Raw genomic sequence first — 26,632 nt, forward strand, 5'->3', positions numbered from 1 at the left:
TGCAAAAGCCAGCGACGCCGGTTTTTACGCGGTTTTGGTATCACATATACGGCGCAGTGCCCATACAAATGCCCCTTTAGTTTAGGATTTTTTAGCATTAGTTTTTTTTTATTTTGGGGGGTTTGTTGGGTGGGGGGTTTTACTGTTAGAGGGAGACTTAGTATTTTTTTTAATGCAAAAGACCTGTTTAACTTAGGGCAATGCTCTACAAAAAGCCCTTTTAAGGGCTATTGGTAGTTTAGTATTATATTAGGGGGTGTTTTTATTTTGGGGGGGGCTTTTTATTTTCAAAGGGATTAGGTTTAATTTTTTTATTTTTGATCATTTGGTTTATTATGTTCTGTAATGTTAGACTTTTTATTTGCAATTTGAGATTAATTTAAAAAATTTTTTTATTATTTTTAAAGTAATGTTAGGTTTTTAATTGTAACTTAATATTTTTTTAATTTAGGTAATTGGGGTTAATTTAGGGGGGTGTAAAGTTAAGGGACTTAGTAATTTAAATAGGTTAATTGTGTTGTGGGGGTTTGGCGGTTTAGGGGTTAACAGATTAATTAGTGTTATTGCGTTGTAGGGTTTGGCGGTTTAGGGGTTAATAGATTTATTACGTTTATTGCGATGTGGTTTAATGGCGGATTAGGGGTTAATAGTTTAATGAGGTTAATTGCTATGTGGGTGAATGGCAGGTTAGGGGTTAATACATTTATTAGGTAGTTTGCGATGTGGGTTAATGGCGGTTTAGGGGTTAATACATATATTAGGGAGATCGTGATGTGGATGAATGGCGGATTAGGGGTTAATAGTTTAATTAGGCATATTGCATTGTGGGGGGTTGTTGGCTTAGGGGATAATACTTTTATTATTAGTTCCGATATGGGGGTGATGGTGGATATAAGGGTTTTTATGTGGCGGGTTTATTTTTGGGAGGCGAATTAGACTTTTACAGGAGTTTTTAAAAAAATATATATTTTCTTAGGTGCCGGCAGTTTCTAACGTGCATTAAGTCACTTGCGACTCCAGAAAATTCTATTTACGCACATTTCTAGACATCACTAGTTTATCCGACTTACGGCACTTTATGAACTGCCGGCGCCGTATATGTGATTCCCCGATGTGTGAGGGGAAATTACGGGCGATGCGGGTTTCAGTAGTTACGCTAAATCCTGCACATCATATGTAATCTCGCCCCTAAGTCTAAAAAAACCTAAACTACCCATTGCCCCTAAATGGGCATTTGTATGGGCATTGCCCTTAAAAGAGCAATCAACTCTTTTGCTGCCCATTACAAAAATACATAATCTAAAAACAAAACACCCAAAAAATAAAATAAAAAACCTAACACTAACCCCAAAAAACCCCGTTTCTGAAGTCCGAACATCTTATCCAGACGGCAACAAGTCTTTATCCAGGCAGCGACATCTTCATCCAGCGCAGGGACGACATCTATATTCTTTCTGGAGGTGCTGAGCGATCTTCCGATGCTTAGAGCGGTCTTCCAATGCCCGGAGCAGTCTTCGCAGCCGCACGGTTACCGACGTGGAGCCTCCTCTTCATACGATCGTCCGCCACACACTTCAAATCAGCCAATAGGATTTAAGCAGCTCCTGTTGTCTGATTTGAAAATTCCATCCAAAAGGAATGCAAGGTACCTCAATATAAAACGGGTACCTTGCATTCAAGCTTCAGTGTGCGGCGGATGATTGCAAGAAGAGGAGGCTCCACGTCAGATGACCGGACCACCACTGAAGACCTCTCCAGGCATCGGAAGGACGAAGAAATCTGGCATTGGGTGGAAGCGTTAACACAACGCTAACTTACACCTACACGAAAAGGGCAACTGCACGCAATCTGCAAACTATTTAAATGGAAACCTGGTACTAAAATGGAGCCGTAAATTTCTTTTAGCTGCCGGCAACTTCGGTAGCTTACGGCTCCATTTTTAACGGCTCAATGGAAACGAGCCCATAGTTATTTATATGCAACAGTGCAATAATAAAATCTAACACGTTAGACTATTTATGTTCATTAAATTAAAAACAATTTTAAATTGTGCAGCTAGTTATGCAAATTCTCTTTTTACACTGGCACAGATAGATTATAAAAAGCTTAGTAAGACAGTTAAAGGAACATGAAAACCAACATTTTTCTGTTGTGATTTATACACAGCATACAATTTGAAAAAAAAGGTCCAATCCACTTTTATGATCAAATTCAGTTCTCATTGTTGACAAGATACCTAAGTGGGTAGCGTGCATGTGTCTAGAGTAGTACACAGCAGCAAACACTGCTGCCACGTTGTGCTCTTGCAAATGTATAAGATTGTTAAAAGTATTCTTGCAAAACTGCTGCCATATAGTGCTCTGGACATGTGCCTGCTCCTGAGTCTACCTACCCGTTTTTCAACAAGGAATAACAATAAAAAAAAAAAAAAAAGAAATTTAATAATAGAAGTAAATTGTAAATTAAAAAATAGATAATCATAAAAGAAAATATTTTATTTTAATTTCCCTTTAAGTGTATTATTATATGCAAGGTTGATCAGAACACATAGGGCCAAAATATGAGTGGCATGCTAACAGTTAACGCGCAAGAGATATCGGGTTTATATTGTCTGTTTGTGCGCATCAGAAGGAGCGCTCATATTACAAGTCGAAAGTAAATGCGAACACATGAGCGCAATCACGATTTACCCTAGAATGATTCCCACAACCTCAGAGCTTTGGTTAACTGTTTCGCAAAACAAGTGTAAAAAAAAGCCCATCAAAAATACATTTAAAAGTACAGTTGCACTCATAATAACAGTGTAATAAAAATGATTAAAAAAATAATATTGCACAAAAAAGTTATAAGGGCTCAAAGATATGAGTTTTCAGGTGTTTCAGGCTTTAAGATAGAGATACATACATATACATGTCTAAATATGTATATGTATGTATGTATATATATATATATATATATATATATATATATACTGTGTATATATATATATATATGTCTATATGTGTTTACATATGTATTTATATGTGTATATGCGTGTACATATGTATTTATGTATTTGTGTGTATATGAGTATTTACAGACAGATATATACACATATATACACATAAATACATATCTATACATATATAGGGGCATATTTATGATTTTGCGAGTGGACATGATCCGATATAGCGGTTCATGTCAGCTGCACATCGATAAATGTCGACAGCATACGCTCTCTGCATTTATCATTGCACCAGCAGTTCTTGTGAACTGCTGGTGCAATGCCGCCCCCTGCAGATTTGCGTCCGCTAGCAGGGGGTGTCAATCAACCTGATCGTATTCGATCGGGTTGATTTCTGGAGATTTCTGTCCGCTGCCTCAGAGCAGGTTTTAGACCGTCTTTTGACCGCTGCTTCATAACTTCTGTTTCCGGCGAGCCTGAAGGCTTGCCGGGAACACGGGCATCAAGCTCCATACCGAGCTTGATAAATATGCCCCATAGACTTGTATATAAGTGCATTTAAGCTCTTTACAGTGAAATACCTGAAAACATGTAATTGTAGATCTCATTAAAAATAAATTCTTTTACGTGAAGAACATTAGAATGTGAAATATTGATATTTCATGTCGGGTTTAGTATGATTGAATAAATGCGATTGGGTTAGCGCGTGAGTACGGGTGTTCATTTTTTTTTGCAGTTTTCACACTCCATTGAAGCCTATGGGAGAATACGTTAACGCGGTCACAGTACTTGAAGTTCCGAGTTTTCTCTCTCGTGCTAACTTTTTACTTTCAACTCATAATACGAGCACAACCTGATGTGTACAAAAACCCTCTGTCTAGCAAAGTTAACACACGAGTGGGAGCGCAAAATAGAGCTCCACTCGTAATCTAGCCCTTAGTGAGTTAAACATTACTCAAGCTTACATTTGCCTTTCTAATATTCTTTGAGACACCTTAGTACTAAGGAGACATAAGAGCATATCTCCAGAACAGAGATCTTTAGAAAAAATGGTGCATATGATTGCATCAGGAGCATAGTTTAATAAGTTGCAGTAAATCTTTACATGCTTATGGCAGAAAAGTTTTAGGCCCTACCTGAGTACTCAATGTTCTGTCATTAAGGTTGAATAAATACATATTAAACATTATTAAATTAAAGCAAATGAGAGCAGATGCATTGGACAGGTCCACAAAGACCATATTGTGCAACAGCTATATTAATCATAAATGTTATCAAGTAGTGGAAAATGTTTGCCCATCAGCCCTTGGTTTAGTGGAAATGTTTATTTTACACTATGTGCTGTCACTGGTCTTTATATGGGGATTGTATAATTAATAGCACGGTCTCACCACCAGAGGTGATACCACGTTATTTCCGGTGACCAGAAGGGAGGGTATAACCTGTGCTATTATAAACAAGAAAACCTATAACAACCGGCGACATACATGGTAGGTTGTGATCATTAAGGGGTTAATCCAATTGCGGTAATAGTCCTGTGTATGGATGACTATATAAAGTTATGTGAAAATGAATGTTTCAATGATAGTAAGATATATACTTAGCCTGTAAGGTGATGCAGGTTTTGTCATTGGTTCATGTTAAACCCTTCTGAGCTTGGCGTAATTCAGCTATCGTATACTGGTCTTCCTTTGTCCTCCCTAGTCATCCTCCCTTTAGGGTACTGTTTGTTTATGGAGAAATCTATTTTCTGATTTTTGCACTGCTCTTGAGAAGGGTGGTTGCACCGCCGAAACGCATAGCACTTTTAAGAAGTTTTTAATTAAAGGGAGAAGGGAGAAGATTTTATGGTTAAGAGTCTTCAATAAAACTGCAAATCTACTGCCTAGTGAGTACATTCCTTTTATAGCGGGCATAATACCAGACAATATTGCACTTTTGTCTGTACTTTCTCCTGGAGGTACACTGGAGAAGTGTTTTCGTTGGAGTGAATCTGCTAAGGTTGGCAGCTCCACACTAAATTACAATTGAGAGGCGGCATTAGAGAACTCGAGGATGGCAATGACCCAAAAGGGAAGTTAACGTACTTCTTATTTTTTTCTGTACATATATTTGCATTATTTATTATACCTTAAACATATCCATTATCTCACTATAGATTGTAAGTGTTTCACAGTAGGACTGTCCTTCACTTGTACTTCTTTGATAAGTCATTTATGTATCTTTATTTCTTTTTTACCATGAATCAGTGCAATAATGTTCAGCTACCTATGTACCCAGCGCTATGGAATATGGTGGCACTTTACAAATAAACAATTATAGTAATTATAAGAATAAAGTAGATATTTACTTCTTATTTTTGGAGCATCTTAGATTATTTGGAAATTCAACTCCTCCATCCTGATACTAATGACAAGAGCAACCGAAAGTCAATGGCTAGAAGAAAACAAAGCCCAAGGACTTTAACGAGGACTAATAAAATTCCTCAATGGAAGGAATTACTACCATACACAATTATCTTATTTGTTATTACCTTGGTAAGCCGGGACTCAAAGGCCAAGGAATTGGTTGATCTTGATGTTCTCATTCCGAAGGCGATAGTAGGAATAGCTTTTGCCCGTTCAGTTCCATGGTTTCCTTGTTTGGTTAGTGCACCCAAGGGACGAGCAGAACTCTTCATTCCCTTAAGGGAAAAATATTGGATACACAGAAAAAAAATAATTTCAAGATATAATTTAGGATAAAGATATTTATATAAAACATTAAATCTACCACATGGTTCCTCTAAGCATAGATTATTATTTTTCTATATCACCATTCTATGTACTGTGACATAGTGTGGTCTAGGTTAACACACTAGAAAAACAAATTTAGCCCCTTAATGACCACAATGTACCCTGTATGTCACTGGTCGTTAAGGGTTTTTTCAGGACATAATAGCACAAGTCTAGCAAGAACACGCTATTAATTCCCTCCCTCCAGCAGGCTTTGTGGAATAGAGCAGTCTCAACGCTGGTGGCAAGACCGCGCTCTAAAATAATCAAGTCCCAAAAAAAGGCCAGCGACATACAGGGTACGTCACTGGTCCTTAAGGGGTTAAGCATTTTGTGCACAAAATTCACCACTTTGTAGATAAATAATTTGATAAACTTTTCTTGAGTAGTAGAATTTACATATCTCCCTGTTCTGTACCCTCACTAACCAAGCACCTAGCATACTGTGATACAAACAAATACACAGCAATGTACAAATGCAAGGGTACGTAGTTCAAAACGTATTCAAATTAATAACAACAAACAGGAGAAAAAAAATAAAGAAGTGCTTAATAAAAATTAGTATTATTGTTTGGTATGGTATTGTTTGCATATGGCTCAAATAATCTTTAAAACGTAAAATAATATAAAATTATTTTCATTACAAATTCTTTATATATATATATATTAAATGCCCTATTTATGGACAAACTCTTAAAACTTATTGCTTTCAGGCTGTCTTAAACGCACATTATGTGCATTTTTTTAATTATGTCTATAAAAAGGGCATTTCAAAATATATCACATTATTTATTTAAATATGCATGTTGTTGTCCTAAATAAACTAATGTTTTTTATTAGGCTTGTAGCTGCATGTCCTTCTCCACCAGCAGAGCTGTGGGGGTTGTCCTCATCTGCCAATGAGCATTAGTAGGAAGTTCACAACTGACACTGCTGTATACATTTCAATATATATAGTATATAGAATATACAGCAATCGGGCAACAAAAGATTTTCAACATGAATGCTGTTTAGTTTTTTTGTGATATAAAATAATAATAACCCTATACTAGTGAAATGGAGTGTCTGAAGAAATCAGTAAAGTGCCCAATATTTAGGGTTTACATTGTTAATTATGGGCCAGATTACGAGTGAAGCGTAATGCTATGTGCAGAACATTGGAATGTGAAATATTACCAGTAAATACATTGGGGCCTATTTATCAAGCCGTCAATTGTGCTGCATTCGCCAGCACCTATACACTCGCCTGACATCACCTAACATCGCTGCCGAGGACCTGAATACGCTCTCCATATTTAACAAAAAAGCTGTCAAAAAGCCGCGCACCAAGTACGGGCAATGAGCAGCGGACTATTGTTAACTAACAGTCATCGATCTCGCTGCTATTCGGCTTTTTCCCAGCTTTATTTGTATACTGTCACTAAACACCCACACTATACTAAACTGTTTAACCCCTATACCGCCGCTCCCGGACCCCGCCGCAACTAAATAAACTTATTAACCCCTATACCACCGCTCCCGGAGCCCACCGCCACTCTAATAAACTTATTAACCCCTATTCCTCCGCTCCCGGAGCCCACCGCCACCTACATTATACTTATTAACCCCTAATCTGCCGCCCCCTACATCGTCGCCACCTACATAAAGTTATTAACCCCTATCCTGCCGATCCCGGAGCCCACCGCAACTAAATAAATGTATTAACCCCTAAACCGCCAGCCCCCCACATTGCCATAAACTAAATTAACCTATTAATCCCTAAACCTAACAACCCGCTAACTTTATATTAAATATTAACTCATTCCTATCTTATAATAAATTTAAACTTACCTTTAAAATTAAATTAAACTACATTTAACTACTAATTAACCTATTCTAACTATTATAATAAAATTACATTAAACTATATTAAATTAATATTTAACCTACCCTAACTATTATAATAAAAATACATTAAACTATATTAAATTAATAATTAACCTACCCTAACTGTTTGTAATAAAATTACATTAAACTATATTAAATTAATAATTAATCTAACCTAACTTTTATACTAAAATTACATAAAATTACAAATTAAAATAACTATTTTAAAAACCCTACTAAAATAATTTAATTCTACACTAAAAAAATTACAAAGTTACAAAAAACTAAGTTACAAAAAATAACAAACACTAAGTTACACAAAAAAATAAACACTGTTACAAAAAATAAAAAAGAAATTATCAAAGCTTTAAACTAATTACACCTAATCTAAGGGCCCTATGAAAATAAAAAAGCCCCCCCCAAAATAAAAAAAAAACCCTACCCTACAAAAAACTACAAATAGCCCTTAAAAGGGCCTTTTGCGGGGCATTGCCCCAAAGTAATCAGCTCTTTTACCTGTAAAAAAAAAAAATACAAACATCCCCCAACAGTAAAACACACCACCCACACAACCAACCCCCCAAATAAAAAGCTATCTAAAAAAACCTAAGCTCCCCATTGCCCTGAAAAGGGCATTTGGATGGGCATTGCCCCTAAAATGGCATTTAGCTCTTTTGCAGGCCCAAGTCCTAATCTAAAACTAAAACCCACCCAATAAACCCTTAAAAAAAATCCTAACACTAACCGCAGAAGATTTACTTACAGTTTTGAAGATCTGACACCCATCCTCTAAGAAACCGGGAGAAGTCCTCAACGAAGCGGCCGAAGTCTTCATCCAAGCCCGCAGAAGTCTTCATCCAGACGGCATCTTCTATCTTCATCCATCTGGCGTGGAGCAGCTCCATCTTCAAGACATCAGACGCGGAGCATCCTCTTCTTTTCCGACGACTACAGACGAATGAAGGTTCCTTTAAATGATGTCATCCAAGATGGCGTCCCTTAGTTTCCGATTGGCTGATAGAATTCTATCAGCCAATCGGAATTAAGGTTGAAAAAATCCTATTGGCTGTTGCAATCAGCCAATAGGATTGAGCTCACATTCTATTGGCTGATTGGAATAGCCAATAGAATGTGAGCTCAATCCTATTGGCTGATTGGATCAGCCAATAGGATGAAAGCTCAATCCTATTGGCTGATTGCAACAGGATTTTTTCAACCTTAATTCCGATTGGCTGAATTCTATCAGCCAATCGGAATCTAAGGGACGCCATCTTGGATGACGTCATTTAAAGGAACCTTCATTCGTCGGTAGTCGTCAGAAGGAAGAGGATGCTCCATGTCCGATGTCTTGAAGATGGAGCCACTCCGCGCCGGATGGATGAAGATAGAAGATGCTGTCTGGATGAAGACTTCTGCGGGCTTGGATGAAGACTTCGGCTGCTTCGGATGTCGGATCTTCAAAACTGTAAGTAAATCTTCTGGGGTTAGTGTTAGGATTTTTTTAAGGGTTTATTGGGTGGGTTTTAGTTTTAGATTAGGACTTGGGCAATGCCCATCCAAATGCCCTTTTCAGGGCAATGGGGAGCTTAGGTTTTTTTAGATAGCTTTTTATTTGGGGGTTGGTTGTGTGGGTGGTGGGTTTTACTGTTGGAGGATGTTTGTATTTTTTTTTTTTTTTTTTTAGTTTTAAATGTTTTTATTTAAATAAATTACCATCAGGTACAAAAATCAAATATGAAAACCATGTGTGGAGCACACAGGCTCCTACTTTACAAGAATATAGGTAATCTAACAAGTTCAAACACTTAAGGATAATATTTATGGGTATTGTAGATAAAATAAAGAAAGAGAAAGGAAAAAAAAAAGAAAGAAAAACAACACTAGTGGAAGATTTTTTAGGGTAGTTGAAAGGGTAAGGGGGGAAAGGAAGGGGGGATGAAATGGGGTGTAGGGTGTTGAAAGGGAGTTTCATCGTAGGAATAAATTATATGAAGTTACTTATCGTGGGTTTGTCACAACATTTGGAGACCAGGTGGTGTCATATCGCGTTTGCCAATCTGCCCATATAAGTTCAAACAAATCTGGGTTGTTTAATGTGTAAAAGATGTTTATCTCCATACTGTAAATGTATGCCATTAAGTTTAAGATAGAGGACCAGTTTGGGGGGGACAAGCTTTTCCATGCTTTGGCTATTGCCGCTTTAGTGGCTGTTAATAAGTAAATACATAGGTATGCTTGGTGTTTGGGTAAAGCGCAAGTACCAATGAAGGAGGGTGTTAGAAGGGGTTTTGGGAACGTTCGAAAGCAGGTATTCCACAGGGGCATTAGGGTAGGGCAGTCCCACCATATGTGTAAGGCATCTCCTCTTTTCCCGCAGTTACGCCAACACATAGGCGAAGTAGAACCATAGATTTTATTAAGCCTAGTAGGGATAAGGTACCATTGTGTTAGGAGTTTATAGTATGTTTCTAATAGGGTAACACAATGTAGGGCTTTCTTAGTAAGGGTGATTGCATGTTGCCAAGTCCGTGGAGATATGGTCATATTTAGGTATGACTCCCATTTGAGAAGATGGGGGAGCTTGTTCTCGGAATCTGTTTTTCCTATTAAGGTGTAATGTATTGAAAGGGGTCTATGTAATCTGTTGCCTTGCTGCCAAGTAATTTCCCATAATTTCCGAGGTCAGTCTAATTCAGGCTTAAAACCCCAACTGAGTAGAAAGCTCCTTAGTCTAGTGTATTCATAAATCATGTGTCGAGGAGGTGAGGACTCGGTCTGCAGTTCAGTGAGTGCTAGGAAACGTGGGGCTGGGGAGGTGGTCCAGAGGTCTGAAACAGTCTGGATCCCCAGTTGTGCCCATCCATGTGGGTTAGAGTCAGGTAGCCCTCGTAGAAGGCCTGTTAAAGGGGTAATAGGTGAGGGATGTGGGGCAATATGCGGATAATGTCTAAGCTTGTCCCACATAGTGAGACATTCTCGTATAATAGGGTTACTAATGTCTGAGGTTCGCCGTAAGTGAGTGGGGATCCAAATTAAATCAGGGAGACAGATTTGGTGTGGTAGTGATGCCTGTTCGATGGTTTTCCATTTACTGGTAGACTCTGCTATATGTGTGAGCATTGCTCCTTCGTAGTAACGAAGGATCGAAGGAGAAGCAATCCCACCTCTATGTAAGGAGCTCTGGAGGATTTTATGCGCTACCCTGGGGGGTTTGTGTTGCCATATGTATTTCGTAAATTCACTTTGGAATTGATATAGAAGGTATCCTGGGACTCTAAATGGGAGGCACCTAAAGAGGTAAGTAATTTTAGGTAAAAATGACATTTTAAGGGCCGTTAATCTACCTATCCATGAGATGTAGGTGTAATCCCATTTGTCTTTCAAAGTGCGTATCTCAGATAGCAACGATAAGTAATTTTCTTTTATCATCTGTGGGATATTGTTCGATATCTTGACACCAAGATGGGAGATATAGTTATTGACGCAATGGACGCTATACTGGGTCTTAAGGGTATCAACCTTATCTTGAGGGAAGATTAGGACTTGGGCCTGCAAAAGAACTAAATGCCATTTTAGGGGCAATGCCCATCCAAATGCCCTTTTCAGGGCAATGGGGAGCTTAGGTTTTTTTAGATAGCTTTTTATTTGGGGGGTTGGTTAAGTGGGTGGTGGGTTTTATTGTTGGGGGATGTTTGTATTTTTTTTTTTACAGGTAAAAGAGCTACTTTGGGGCAATGCCCCGATAAAACGCCCTTTTAAGGGCTATTTGTAGTTTATTGTAGGCTAGGTTTTTTTATTTTTGGGGGGCTTTTATATTTTCATAGGGCCCTTAGATTAGGTGTAATTAGTTTAAAGCTTTGATAATTTATTTTTTATTTTTTGTAACAGTGTTTATTTTTTTTGTGTAACTTAGTTTTTTGTAACTTTGTAATTTTTTAGTGTAGAATTAAATTATTTGAGTAGGGTTAGGTGTTTAAATATATAATATAGTTATTTTAATTTGTAATTTTATGTAATTTTAGTATAAAAGTTAGGTTAGATTAATTATTAATTTAATATAGTTTAATGTAATTTTATTATAACAGGGTAGGTTAATTATTAATTTAATATAGTTTAATGTAATTTTATTATAACAGGGTAGGTAAATTATTAATTAAATATATTTTAATGTAATTTTATTATAACAGTTAGGGTAGGTTAATTATTAATTAAATATAGTTTAATGTAATTTTATTATAATAGTTAGGGAAGGTTAATTATTAATTTAATATAGTTTAATGTAATTTTATTATAATAGTTAGGGTAGGTTAATTAATAGCTTAATGTAATTTTATTATAATAGTTAGAATAGGTTAATTAGTAGTTTAATATAGTTTAATTTAATTTTAAAGGTAAGTTTAAATTTATTATAAGATAGGAATGAGCTAATATTTAATATAAAGTTAGCGGGTTGTTAGCTTTAGGGATTAATAGGTTAATTTAGTTTATGGCGATGTGGGGGGCTGGCGGTTTAGGGGTTAGTACATTTATTTAGTTGCGGTGGGCTCCGGGAGCAGCAGGATAGGGGTTAATAACTTTATGTAGGTGGCGGCGGTATAGGGGGTGGCAGATTAGGGGTCAATAAGTATAATGTAGGTTCTATTTTACACGAGATTTATCGACGATATCCTTGTAGTATGGCAAGGTGATATCAAACAGCTAGAGAACTTTGTCAAGATTCTCAATGACAACAGCATGAATTTAAAATTTACATACACTTGGCATAGAGACAGTATCACTTTTCTTGATGTACAGATTAAAATAGATACCATTAACAATGTTTTATATACAGAAACATACAGAAAAGATATTTCAGGTAATACCATTCTGCGATCAGACTCTCACCATCCTACACATCTAAAAAGAGCAATCCCAAAGGGACAATTTATGAGATTGCGCAGAAATTGTAGCAATCTCAGGGACTATAACACCCATGCAGAAGATCTAAAAAATAGACTAATTAAGAGAGGATATAAAGAGAAAGCCCTTATAGAAACCATTGAACTAGTTAGATCAATGGATAGGGCTGAACTACTCAGTGATAAACAAAGAGAAGGAACAGTCAATAATAATCAACTTGTCTTTTCAACAAAATACAGTAACCAGTACCATAAAATTTGTAAAATTGTAGAAAGGTACCTTCCCATGCTAAGTAAAGAACCATCATTAACAAATATAACAACAGAAGGTGTAAAATTTGTATCAAGACGAGCCAAGACCATAGGCAACTATGTAAAAAGAAATTTTGCAAAAAATACAAAGGGATCCACACGTAATTGGCTAACTAAAAAGAATGGGACCTTCAAATGTGGTGTAAGACCGTGCAAAAGTTGCAACCATGTCAAATTGGGAGAAATCTTCCACTCGAACATTACAAAACAAGAATTCAGGATATTTCAGTATTTAACATGCACATCGAAGTATGTAGTTTATCTTATCTCCTGTAAACTATGTGGATGTCAGTATACAGGTAGAACTATTAGACCCCTAAAAGACCGAATTCGAGAGCATTTGCTTTCCTTAGAGTCTTTTGAACCAAAAACACCAGTTGCTGAACATTTTTCCAGACATAGACCAGGCCATACATTCGATGAAGACTCATTGAAATATGTCCTATCTTTGTTTGAATTTCAAGCAATAGATTGTGTCACAAAACAAATTACAGGAGGGGACAGATTAGCATATCTAAATAAAAAGGAAGCTTTTTGGATACATAAACTCCAAACAGGCTTCCCAAAAGGTATGAACAAAATATGGGACTTAAAGTTGTTTATAGGCTAAACCAATTATATGTAAAGTATAAAATATAAATTTCTACTATTCTTATACTAGGCAATATAATAAACAACAAGAAATAAGTGGATAGGAATTGAAATTCTAGCATATTTTAATAACTAATAACTAGAAAGTAAAACAAACTAATAAGCCATAAGAAAGTATCTAAAGTGTGCATTGCCCATAGCAACTAAAAACCATAAAACCAAGTAATGTGAACAGCCTCCCCACTCTAGGCATAAAATCTATTTCAAACCATTGTACCATATAATTGACATCAAAAAAGCTACTTATCAAATTAATAAATTTCTAACATAATCACAATAGAAAGGAAAAAATAAATATCTAGGATCTTAAATTAAATATTTTTTTGATCTAATAAATTTATTATGTTAGTGATCCCTTCAAAAGTTTGGGAATAAAATCTTTGAGATAATTTAGGAGTTTTGTATAAATATTTATAATGTTGAATATTTATAACTTTGTTGCCTATTATATATGTTTTTAAAGTATATATGTGTATTATACATTATTATCAATGCAGTATGGAAAGACCATTGAAAGTTCTGACAGCATTGTTAAGGGTTAAATGTGAAAGGTTTAAATATTCACAGGGAGAACAGCTGTGTATCCCTGATGAAGTGCTTGTTGTAAAGCAGGAAACGCGTCGGATGCAGCACCTGTGTGCTGAGGTTGTATGTATAACAAAATAGTGTGCCTTCCAATAATGGAATTTTAACCAAGTTTTCAATAAATATCTAATTTTATCTACAACTAATATTGGTACAGCCTGCAATTTCTTTCCAAACCCCTTTACATGGACTAATGTAGGTGGCGGTGGGCTCCGGGAGCGGCGGTTTAGGGGTTAATAACTTTATTTAGTTGTGGCGGGATAGGGGTTAATAACTTTTATTTAGGTGTCGGCGGTGTCGGGGCAGTAGATTAGGGGTTAATAAATATAATGTAGGTGGCAGCGGTGTACGGACGGCAGATTAGGGGTGTTTAGACTCGGGGTACATGTTAGGGTGTTAGGTGTAAACGTAACTTTTATTATACCATAGGAATCAATGAGATATCGGGCAGCAGCGAACATGAGCTTTCGCTGCTTTCAGACTCCCGTTGATTCCTATGGCATCCGCCGCCTCCAGGGCGGCGGATTGAAAACCAGGTACGCTGGGCCGGAATAGTGGCGAGCATACCTGGTAGTTAGCAAAAGTAGTCAGATAGTGCTGAATTTGCATTCAGAACATCTGTATTGACGTAAGCATCGATCTGTGTCGGACTGAGACCGGCAGATCGTATGTTACGTCACAAAATTCTACTTTTGCCGGTCTGTAGGCTTTGATAAATAAGGGGAATCAGGCTCGCCACAATTATGCTGTTCCAGCGTATTTGCGGTTGACGGCTTGATAAATAGGCCCCATAGTACACTTTATTAAATATGAATTTTCATAACTGCAAAGGGCTCCAATGCACATATATAAATGTTTTTATATGCGTACATATGTATTTATGTGTATATGTCTGTAAATACATATATACACATATAAATACATAAATACATCTGTATACATATATATATCCACACATATACATATTTAGATATGTTTATGTATGTATCTCTATGTTAAAGCCATTTGCATCCCTTTTTTCTAACACCTGAGACCTCATATCTTTGAGCATTTTTACATTTTGTATGCAATATTTTTATTTAATCATTTTTATTAGACAGTGTTATTATGAGTGTAAATGTATTTTGTAATGTATTTTTGATGTGTTTTGTGAAACTTTTTATTTTTGCAAAACAGTTAACCACAGCTCTGAAGTCGCTGTAATCATTCTAGTGTAAATTGCAATTTTTTTTCCCAGTGTATGTTTGATACCAAGGAATGAATGGTGAATAAGAGGGAACTGATTGAATCATGAGGTGTGACGAACCAAGGTTATCCAACCCTGCGCCAGTCACTTATTTGGCACAGAAATGGTTATCAGCCCCCTTTTACTTCACCAATAGGTCACAATCTAGCCACACCAGGCAAGTTTGTGATTCAGTTTAGTGGGTGCAAGAGTTAACCACACTCCCTAGTCTGTACTAGACGTAAGAGAAATGCCCAAAACTCCCTTTTAATGCCACCCACACTAAACCAACAATCCTATAGCTCCAATACTGCCACAACTTAAATTTATTAAAGGGAAAATCCTAAGAAAAAACCCAGACTTTACACATTAACTCTCTAAATACAATTTAGCAGAAAATAACCTAAATTATACAGTTCTAATATTCCAGTCTCTTTCAGTAACGTGGTTCAATTATTAGACAAAGGCCAAACTTAATAAAGGAATTATTTATTATGCCAAAAATATTATGCACAATGCATTATTAATAAAAAGTTGTTACAAATAAAATTACACACGCAAACAGTGTTTTAAAATAAAAAGGAAAAAAACAGAATTGAATACTTTCCTAGTTTCAAGATCCGTGCCAGGGGCTGGCATGAAAATGATGGCTCCTTACTTCTGTAGAACAGCTCCGCTTGTAAGAATGACCATCTTATTGTTAAGAAATAAGATTCTTATACCTATTTTTCCTCCTGGGTGGGCTAAGAAACCCCCCCTGTCTTTATGACCTTCAATAGACTAATTTCTTGCCTGAAATTATACAATCCATTATAATTTCTGCTAGGTAACTCCACTTCCATATATACCTATCAGGAATCTCCTAGTTTCATTGGGAGAATCAATTTGATACCAGATATGACAGATTTCCCTTCATTTAATGCCATAACAGTTTTAAACACATATATACATAATATACCAATGTCCTTTTAGTGACCTGGTCAGTTTTTGTGATTGAGGACCTGTTTTGCATCATGCATTCTATTGACAGCCTAAGCCATAAACTCTATCCTGTGTATCTCTGGAACTAAGAGCTTGAGTGGCTTTATGACTCAATGCATACACAATATCATTTGGTGGAGCTTTTTATGAGGCTCCTGGCACTTCAAAGAAAACACAAGTCACAATTCTTCTTGAAAAACAAATAACTGTTTTGAGTTCAAGCTACACAGAATTAACTGCTTCTTAGCTAAATCCTGAGGTTTTCGTGACATGAGGTATCTGTGGGATCAGGGGAACGTGTATATAAAGCATGACACAGGTACATATTATATAAGTTCTGTTGCTTACTGATTAGAGCAGGGTTGTGCAGGTGGGTGTGTGCTGACAGACTTAAATACACTTGGGGGTAGATTTATTAAGCAGCGGATGCTGCTTTCTACCCCCGAAGTTTTAGGTCCGCCTGAAACTTAAGTTAAGAAGCAGTGGTCATAAGACTGCTGCGCCTTAACTTTTCCGCCATCCAGATCGAGATGATTGACACCCCCTGCTAGCGGCCGATTGGCCGCGAATGTGCAGGGGCGGGCATTGCACAAGCATTTCACCAGAAATGCATGTGCAATGTTAAATTTTCCTTTATTTGTTGAAAGAAAAAATACAAAGACATCAGAAACATAACATAAAAGTCCGACCAATACTAAGCAAAGACCTATTACCTTAAATTTACAAAGCTGCTAGGTTTTCTTCCCAAATCAATCTCTTATGATTAAAAGCCCATTTGTTGGGATTGCAATTTTTTTTATTTTTCCAGAGACAAGAGTTGGGTGACATGCTATCTCCATTCCATGCAGCATAGCTGTAAAAAGCTGACTAGAAAATATCACCTGAATATCTCTATGTAAAAAAGAAAGATATTTTACCTCAAAAGTTCCTCAGTAGCCACATCCCATTGTAAAGGACTTCTAAGCAGCAAATCAGTATGTCTGTCCCGGGACAGCGGAAGGAGCGAGCTTACGTGCACTCTCATGTTATTTCCCTATTCAGTTTAAAGGAAGTTTACTATGAAATCTCATGAGAGTTAAGTCAAATCTCATGAGATCACAGTAAAAGAGTTCATTACCTCAGCACTGCTGATGCTGATTGGCTGCTGTTCATTTCTTCATTTTTTTATTTTTTTTTTACCTGCAGCTGGGAGCAACTGAGTATAACTTTTTACATAGAACTTACTCTGCTGAGCTGAGGAGATTGTGAGGTAAAATATCTTCCTTTTTTACATAGAGATGCTTAGGTGACATTTTCCTGTCAGCTTTTTACAGTTATACTGCATCAGTTTCAAGTGGTTTAGCATATGAGCATTATGTCCCTTTAATCTTAGCTTACATTTAAATTTTGGGGTTTTGTTAAAAAGGAGGAATAAGGGATTTAATTGGAATTTACATGACACCACTCGTTCAAATTCAGCTCTAATTTTATCCCAATATAACACTATTGCTGGACATTCCCATCAAATATGAGTAAGTGTTCCCACTCCTCCACACCATCTCCAACATTTGTCATCTGTGTTAGGAAACATTTTTGAAAGCCTATGTAGCGTAAGATACCATCTGTTTAAGGTTCATGCCAGTGATATTTACTGAAGATGGGGATTTACCCATATTTATAAAAATGTCTTCCCACTCTCTTTGGGAAATCTTCTAATGTAATTCCATTTCCCAGATTTTACAGTAAGCTGGCAACACTCCAGAGTGGTGAATAAGCAAAATTTTATAAATCATAAATATGCTCCCTCTTGTTAGGATTTGAGAATAACATGGACTTTCAAACAAAGTAATGGGTCTCCTAAGTTTGGGATTATCGTGACTGTGATATATGAAGTGAGTAAGTTGATGATATGTGTACCAGTCCTTTGCTACAGGTATATCAGTCTCAGTAAGTTCCTCTCTACTCACTAATCTACCATTATTCAAGATGCTATAGCAAGGAATTAATGCATTGATATGCTTTACGGTTTCGGCTAATGGCAGTCTCATTATGGGAATTTCGGAGTTATATAGGATAGGGGTCAGCGGGTAAGGGTTTGAAGATATACAACTAATACTTTCTGGAACCCAATCCCATATTCTAAATGTTACTTGTATCATCTGTGGTAAGGCCATATGGAATTTCCTGTGTGGTTAACTAATCCAACACATGCCCCCTAGGTTATTACACCCTGCTATTTTTTGTTCCAATATTACCCATTCCTTATTTGCACCGTGTTTGCACCAATCACTCTGTTAAGGAAAGCTGCCTGTCTATAGTATGCTAAATTAGGTACACTGAGTCCCCCATTTTTTCTATTCCTATACTTAGTTGTTTTTTTTAGATTCTAGGCATTCTGTTACGCCATATGTATGTGTTAACAATATTCTGTAGGGTACTGAGATATGTTGGGGGTAGGGGTATAGGTAATGTCTGAAATTTATAAAGTATTTGCAGTAGAATGGTCATCTGAAATACATCCACTCTCCACCGCCATGACACATTTTTATTTTCCTAATTGTTTAAATCTGATTGGATTGTAATTAATTTCAATGGACTGTAAGTCAGAAAGGGAGAGATTTATGCCTAGCAATTCCGACTAAGAAGAATTTATTTTAACATTTGAAAACCTACTATATTCAGCTAATTCTATTTTAAGAGCTTCCAGTGATGCAAGTGGGGATGTGAGTGTCATCAGAACATCGTCAGCATACAAAGCCAGCTTATATGAGGTATGAACAATATCTAATCCTCATATATATATGGGTTGTGTCTAATGGTGGCCACCAGTACCTCCATACGGCTAGTTTCAATTAAGGTGGTAAAGTTAGTAACATAGTAACATAGTAACATAGTAGATAAGGTTGAAAAAAGACTGAAGTCCATCGAGTTCAACCTATACAAATCTAAAATACTTACAAAAAGCTCCAGTTAAGCTTAAATAACCCCATTAAAATGTGACCCATTTAATACTAGTAATCATATCCATGAATTTTGTTTATATACAGAAATTTATCCAGACTATTTTTAAATGTATCTATGGTATTGGCATTCACTACCTCCTTTGGTAATGAGTTCCACAATTTTATTGCTCTTACAGTGAAAAAACGTTTCCGTTGCAGGAGATTAAATCTCCTTTCCTCCAACCTTAAATTATGACCTCTTGTCAGAACCAATTTTCTTGGAATAAAAAGAGCTTCTGCCATCTCTGTATATGGGCCTTGAATATATTTATATAAAGTAATCATGTCACCTCTCAAGCGCCTTTTTTCTAAAGAGAACAGACCCAGTTTGGCTAGCCTCTCCTCATAGGTTAATTTCTCCAATCCCCTTATTAGCTTTGTGGCCCTTCTCTGAACTTTTTCTAGTTCTGCAATATCTTTTTTAGCAATCGGTCCCCAGAACTGCACTCCAAACTCAAGGTGAGGTCTTACCAGGGCTTTATATAATGACAGAATTATGCTTTCCTCCCTTGAATCAATGCCTCTTTTAATACATGCTAGTATCTTATTAGCCTTTGAAGCCGCTGCCCTGCATTGTGCACTCATCTTTAGCTTGTTATCTATTACTACTCCCAAATCCCTTTCCTCCTGTGTTTGGCTAAGTCTTGTCCCTTTAGTAGAGATAAAGGTTTTTATCACCAGTTTCCACAATTTACCACCTCAATGCAAACAAGCCCATAGTAAGTACGAACAACAAATGTGAAAGGGGGCAACCCTGACAAGTGTCATTGTAAATCATAAAGTGTTTTGAAAAGGAGTAATTGAACCTAATCTTAGCCTTGAGCAGGTTATATAATGCCAAAATTTTGTTGATATTATTCCCAAAATCAAAACGCTCCAAGGTACCTCGTAGAAATGCCCAGTTTAGTCTATCAAATGCCTTCTCGGCATCCATTGCTTTGAAAATTGAGGAGACTTTTTGTGTTTGTGCATATTCCAATAAGTGCAATATCTTAATTGTGTTGTCCCTCACTTCTCTATGTGGGGTAAGAATTTTGTTGATCCTTAAAGTTATAATTTTTGCAAAAAAAGTTTACATCAACATTCAGAAGTGAAATAGGTTAGTTGGAGTATCAGGGATCTCACCCGACTTTGGAAGCACCGTAACGCACACCTTCAGCATTTTAGGAGGGAACGGACTGTCTCTATTCACTTTATTAAAAAAGGTATGTAGATGGGGGCTTAGGACTGTGGCAAATTTTTTATAGTATTGAGTAGAGAAACCATAAGGGCCTGGACTTTTACCTAAGTTTAAAGGGACAGTCAACACCAGAATTGTTGTTGTTTAAAAAGAAAGATAATCCCTTTATTACCCATTCCCCAGTTTTGCATAACTAACAATGCTATAGAAATAAACTTTTTACCTCTGTGATTACCTTGTATTTATGCCTCTGCAAACTGCCCCCTTATTTAAGTTTTTTTGACAGACTTGCATTTTAGCCAATTAGTGCTATCTCCAGGGTAACTTCACGTGCATGAGCTCAATGTTATCTATATAAAACACATGAACTAATGCCATCTAGTGGTCAAAATGCATTCAGATTAGAGGCAGTCTTCAAGGTCTAAGAAATTAGCATATGAACCTCTTAAAGGGACAGTCTAGGCCAAAATAAACTTTCATGATTCAGATAGAGCATGTCATTTTAAACAATTTTCCAATTTACTTTTATCACCCATTTTGCTTTGTTCTCTTGGTATTCTTAGTTGAAAGCTTAACCTAGGAGGTTCATATGCTAATTTCTTAGACCTTGAAGCCCACCTCTTTCAGATTGCATTTTAACAGTTTTTCACCACTAGAGGGTGTTAGTGCACGTATTTCATATAGATAACACTGTGCTCGTGCACGTGAAGTAATCTGGGAGCAGGCACTGATTGGCTAGACTGCAAGTCTGTCAAAAGAACTGAAAAAAGGGGCAGTTTGCAGAGGCTTAGATACAGGATAATCACAGAGATTAAAAGTATATTATAATAACTGTGTTGGTTATGCAAAACTGGAAAATGGGTAATAAAGGGATTATCTATCTTTTAAAACAATAAAAATTCTGGTGTAGACTGTCCCTTTAAGTTTAGCTTTCAACTAAGAATACCAAGAGAACAAAGCAAAATTGGTGATAAAAGTAAATTGGACAGTTGTTTATAATTACATTCCCTATTTAAATAATGAAAGTTTTATTTGGACTTGACTGTCCCTTTAAGTCATGAATTGCTAATGAAACCTCCTTCATTGAGATTGAAGACTCCAAGTCAGCTATCTGCGCGGGAAGGGGGATTTTGCTAAGATAGTTTTGTATGTCGGTGTATGGTGGGGAAGGTGCCTCAGCTTGTGCAATATTATAGTTGGGCATATTAGTTTTCAAATTGGGAGAGTATGTCAGTGGTTGTGGACAGTTTCGTGTTCTTGGAGGTTTTTATTTTGTGAACAAAAGTTTTGAGTTTTTTTAAGTTTAAGGGCCATTGCCAATAATTTACCTGCCCTATTACCTTCATGAAAAAACATTATCTGACTTTGACTGAGTTTGTTTTATATTCTTGCGACAATAAATCATGTAGATTTGTGAAGATCTTTCATTAAAGATTGGTTATCTTGACTCGCTTTATCATCAAATTCTAACCTGGACAGTTTGGTTGTAAGATCTGTTTATCTCTGTCTATCCTCTTTCTTAAGTTGGGCTTTAGTTTTAATAAATCCACCCCTCATGAAGCACTTATGTGTTTCCCATACTGTGATTGGATTACTATCTAGAAGTGATTTATATGTAAACAATTATTGTAGAGAGGACTGAAATTTTTCAGATCTCTTTTCTCCTAACCGCAAAGAGTCATCTAATTTCAAGACATATGCTAATTTTGAGAAACATTGCAGAGTAGTCCGACCATACAGTACATGAAATCAGTTCATTTTTGATGTAGGAAAGTCCTATTTGGTTAGTGAATAAGTAGTCAAGTCGGCTATAGGTACGTATTGGGGATTTGAAAAAGGTATAGTCCCATTTGTGTGGGTTAGCAAATCTCCAAATGTCATAAAAGTTATAGTCCCTAAGTAACTTCCACATGTGTCTGAGTGTGCGTTTAGAAGTTGAGGGAGTGGGGTTTGAGCTATCCATTTCTGCGTGCAGTGGGATATTAATTTTTAAAATCACCCTCAATAAACACCATGCCCGTGGAGATATCTATAAAACGTCTAAACACATGCCTAAAAAAGGGGAGCTGCTGAACATATGGTGCATATATATTAATTAAAGTCATTGGTTTGCAAAATAGTAGTCCAAAAATGCCCAAGAATCGCCCCTCTGAGTCGGAATGTGTTTTTATATGTTGGAAAGTGATTGATTTATGAATGAGTATGCTCACTCCACATTTTGTAGAGATGAAAGAACTAAGGTAATGTTGGGTATACTGGGGTCCCATATATTTCAGTTTGTGTGAATGTTTAAAATGCATCTCCTGAAGGAACAAAACATCCCCTTTTCTTTTAATAGGAGAATTCAGGCCTTTCACATTTTGGGAAATTAAATGAAGTCATTTTCCGGGGGTGTCCATTATTAAACAATGTAAACGTATTAAGCACAGTGCCTGTCATGTTGCATTCTGATACACCGAGTATGACATCTATTGTAAAGTACAAAACTGTGAAATATAATTGAAGCTGAAGGAAACTAAACTGAATAAACAACAAATATAATAAAAAAACATGAAGTGAAATATTTTCCATCCAAATATGGAAGAGAAACACTGGATCCATATTAAACACGGGTCCACATATAGGGGGGAGTGAACCAGACCCGTAACTGATAACATGCAAAGGAGTAAGACATAACTGTTATTGCCACATTATAACATCAGAATTTTAAAAAACGATTACTTGGCCCCTCTTTATTTTCTTTTTTTTATGTATAACTAGGGAAATAGTATTGTAATCATGAAAGTGATATAGGATTTTAATTACAGACTGTCTTAAACATCTTAATACTTTCTAAACCTGAAGAATAGCTTACAACAAATCAGATACAGTTACTACCCATCTCTGGATGTTCCATACGTAAATCAGCATCTTCCCAAGTGTATATTATATTCCAGAAGTAGGTGGTGGATTGGACATTTTCCGTTGTTTTCTGGAGGAGAATACTTGGGTGGTGATCCCCTGTTGTTGTTGGAAGAAACCTGTTGCCATCTATTGGGTTGTGATCTCTTCTCTCTCCGTGTAGAGAACTGTGGCTGTCTATCTGGTTCTGTTAGGTCTGGAGGATCTAAGTCTAGTGAGTTGCAGAAGGCCGGTATGTCTGCAAGTTTCCTAGATATCAACCACCTGCTACCTTGGAGGACATAAAGGTAAAACTGGAAACCCCACCGGTACAATTTTTTTTTTACTTGGTTAAAGGTGCCATCTCTCTGCGTCTTTGTAACGTTCTTGGGAAAATATCAGCGTAGAACTGCAAAACAGTACCTTGAAAGCGGACTGGCTGATTTTTCCTGGAGCGGGAAAGGATCTCTTCTTTGTCACCAAACCGTTGAAATTTCATGATAAGGTCCCTCAGGGGAGTAGTATCAGGGGGCTTCTTTCTCAGGGCTCTGTGCGCCCTGTCCCAGGGAATATCCACTGGTTGTGTTGTTCCTTTTAGGTGTGTGAACAGTGCAGCAAGGTAGGTTTGAAAATCCTTGTGCAGGGCCGATTCAGGAATCACCCTAATTCTGCAATGTCCTGCTTTGATGCTAAAGAAGACAATAAGGATAATGGCACCTGAGTGGATGGTTCTCCTAAAAGGGCAAGGGGAAGCAAAAAGCATAGCAATCCTCAAAAAAGAGAAGTAAACACTGGCGAAAGTGATCTGAAAAGCGGACAATCCAATCCACAAGGAGTAGCAATAAGGGGGGAAATCGCCCCCTACACCAGGTACTGGAGATCTCCATGCAGTCATCTGATCCTCCCCCCTTCGGAAGGGAGGATTCTAGCTCCTGTCCAAGGACCTCCGGAACCACAAACATACTGCCATAGCAAAATTCGTAATCCCAGCAAACCATGTAAGCTATGCAGGGACAAAACACTTAGTATCAAATAAGACCAACATCGGACGTCCCACCAAGATGAAATAACGTAGGACCAGCCTGATATCTAGGATAGATAACTTGAAGAAACAACCTCGTAACAAGAGGTAAGCAAGCTTAGTAACTAAACAGGACCAGCCTGTTGTCAAGGATACAAAATGTCTGATATAACTTTAAAAGAACAGTGTGAACTAGTACCCAACCAGGACCAGCCTGCTGACCAGGGTACAACCGAACTGTTCAAGGGCTAAATGAAAGTTCTAAACCCTATCAGGGCTAGACTAAATAAACAGACAAACAAGCTCTGAGGCTTAAACATTGGGGACCATTTATCAAGCTCCAGATGTAGCTTGAGGGCCCGTGTTTCTGGCAAGCCTGCAGGCTCACCAGAAATACCAGTTATGTAGCAGCTGTCTAACGACTGCTGCTCCATAACTTGTCTGCCTGCTCTGAGCAGGAGGACAGACATCTCCGCAAATCAACCCGATCGAGAACGATCTGGTTGATTGACACCCCCCTGCTGAAGGCCGATTGGCAGCGAATCTGCAGGGGGCGGCGTTGCACCAGCAGCTCACAAGAGCCGCTGGTGCAATGCTGAATACGGAGAGCGTATTGCTCTCCGCATTCAGCAAGGTCTGTCGGATCAGGTCCGACAGACCTTTGTTAAATAGGCCCCATTGTCTCTTAACATTTTTTTGTGTGACTTCCAACGGAAGCAACAGCTATCGCGCCCATAAAATCGCTAGTATCAAAATCCCAGAGAAGAAAAAAGTTTCCTAAAAGGAAAACGCTACAACAGTCTCGAGCTCCGGAAATAAAAGAAACACATCCTAACCGGATCAAAAGAAAGTACGCAGCACCTGCAGGTGAACGCCAAAAAGGAACGGAAACACTAACAGGGCCAGCCTGTCAGAGACCTGATTCCTCAAGAGCTCAGAACTGAAATTAGATACACAAACAAAAGACCATCAGGAGTAGGATCCACATCCCTCCACTCGTCTAGCGCTGTTCGCCATCTGAATCAGAAGACTGAGGATCTGGTGGCAAGTAAAGACTGAAATCCTCCAAAGCCTTCAATACCTGCCTCAGCAGCACACGCAGGTGCGCCAGTCTGAATCTAAAGGCAAAACTCATCTCCAGTGGGGTATTTGAAGGCCAGCTGTACCCCTGAAGCCTCAGAGGGAACCGTTCCCCCATAGGAAAGACCCGCCTCACCTGGCACCCCCAGGTTAAGAGGACACGGATAAGCTCTTAGCTGGCCCTCAGGAAGATGTAAATGCGCCAACAACAAAAATATGGCCATGCGCAACAGAGCAACAACCTCTGGTGGAAAGAAACCTCCTTCCGGAGAAGGGGTAATGGTATTTGGGACAACTCCCTGTGTAGGAACTGAAGATTCCAGGGAACGCACCGCACGGGACACAGAATTCTCAGAGGCGGACGGCTCAGCGGTCTCTAATCTCTCCCCAGAGTGAGAAGATAGCACTTGATTACGACATACGGAACATAATTGATTGGGCTGGATTAGCTGGGCCTCCATACAATCTAAGCAGGCAACAGAATCTGAATCAGAATCTGCCATAACTTAACCGAACAAATTATGGACAAAAATAACTGGCACCTCACCCCCCCCAATGGCTGGGTTACTCACCACCTCCTATGACCCAGACAAGTAGAGAACAGACCCTCTCCACTAACACTCTGTCAAGAATACAGAAATGGAGAACGAAAACGTGACTACGCTCGGTCACGAGTTGCAACCCACAAGCCAAGAAAAAGCGCACCAGTCCCATCAAGAACTGCGTAGCTCGAAAACCTGTACGTTCCATATGAGCCCCAACATCACTACACATAAGCAGACAGAATCACTTAACAAATATGATTAAAGTCCCCCACTGTTCAATAACCCCCCTCAGGAGATATTAACCCTAGATTCCATAAAGATAAAGGAGTCCCACTAAGACCCTATGTTCTATCAATACATTATATTCTCACAGTGAAAGGAAAATGAAACAATCTTACCGGAATCTATGACAGATAGCCCAGAGGCAGAACTTTTTTTTATTTTCTACGATGAGATTTTTTTAGTGACTCACTGCACACACACATATATATATTTATACACACACATATACATAAACAGTTGTGCTCATAAGTTTACATACCCTGGCAGAATTTATGATTTCTTGGCCATTTTTCAGAGAATATAAATAACACAATTTTTTTTATTTCACTCATGGTTACTGTTTGACTGAAGCCATTTATTATCAATCACCTGTGTTGAAACTACACAAATGACCCTGATCAAAAGTTTACATACCCTGGTGATTTTG

At 37.6% G+C, this 26,632-nt stretch overlaps 1 protein-coding gene across 3 annotated transcripts in view; it reads right to left on the minus strand.

Annotated features, from left to right (window-relative positions):
* Positions 1-26,632, minus strand: part of SPECC1 (sperm antigen with calponin homology and coiled-coil domains 1) — a 962,422-nt gene that overhangs the window by 911,761 nt on the left and 24,029 nt on the right. For all 3 annotated transcript variants that reach the window (XM_053706122.1, XM_053706124.1, XM_053706125.1), the window contains exon 2: positions 5,478-5,627. In XM_053706122.1, coding sequence (XP_053562097.1) covers positions 5,478-5,624 — 147 coding nt within the window. In that variant the 5' untranslated portion in view covers positions 5,625-5,627. The remainder of the gene's footprint in view (positions 1-5,477; positions 5,628-26,632) is intronic.

Source organism: Bombina bombina, chromosome 3 (genome assembly GCF_027579735.1).
Source record: "Bombina bombina isolate aBomBom1 chromosome 3, aBomBom1.pri, whole genome shotgun sequence".
NCBI classification, from domain to species: domain Eukaryota; kingdom Metazoa; phylum Chordata; class Amphibia; order Anura; family Bombinatoridae; genus Bombina; species Bombina bombina.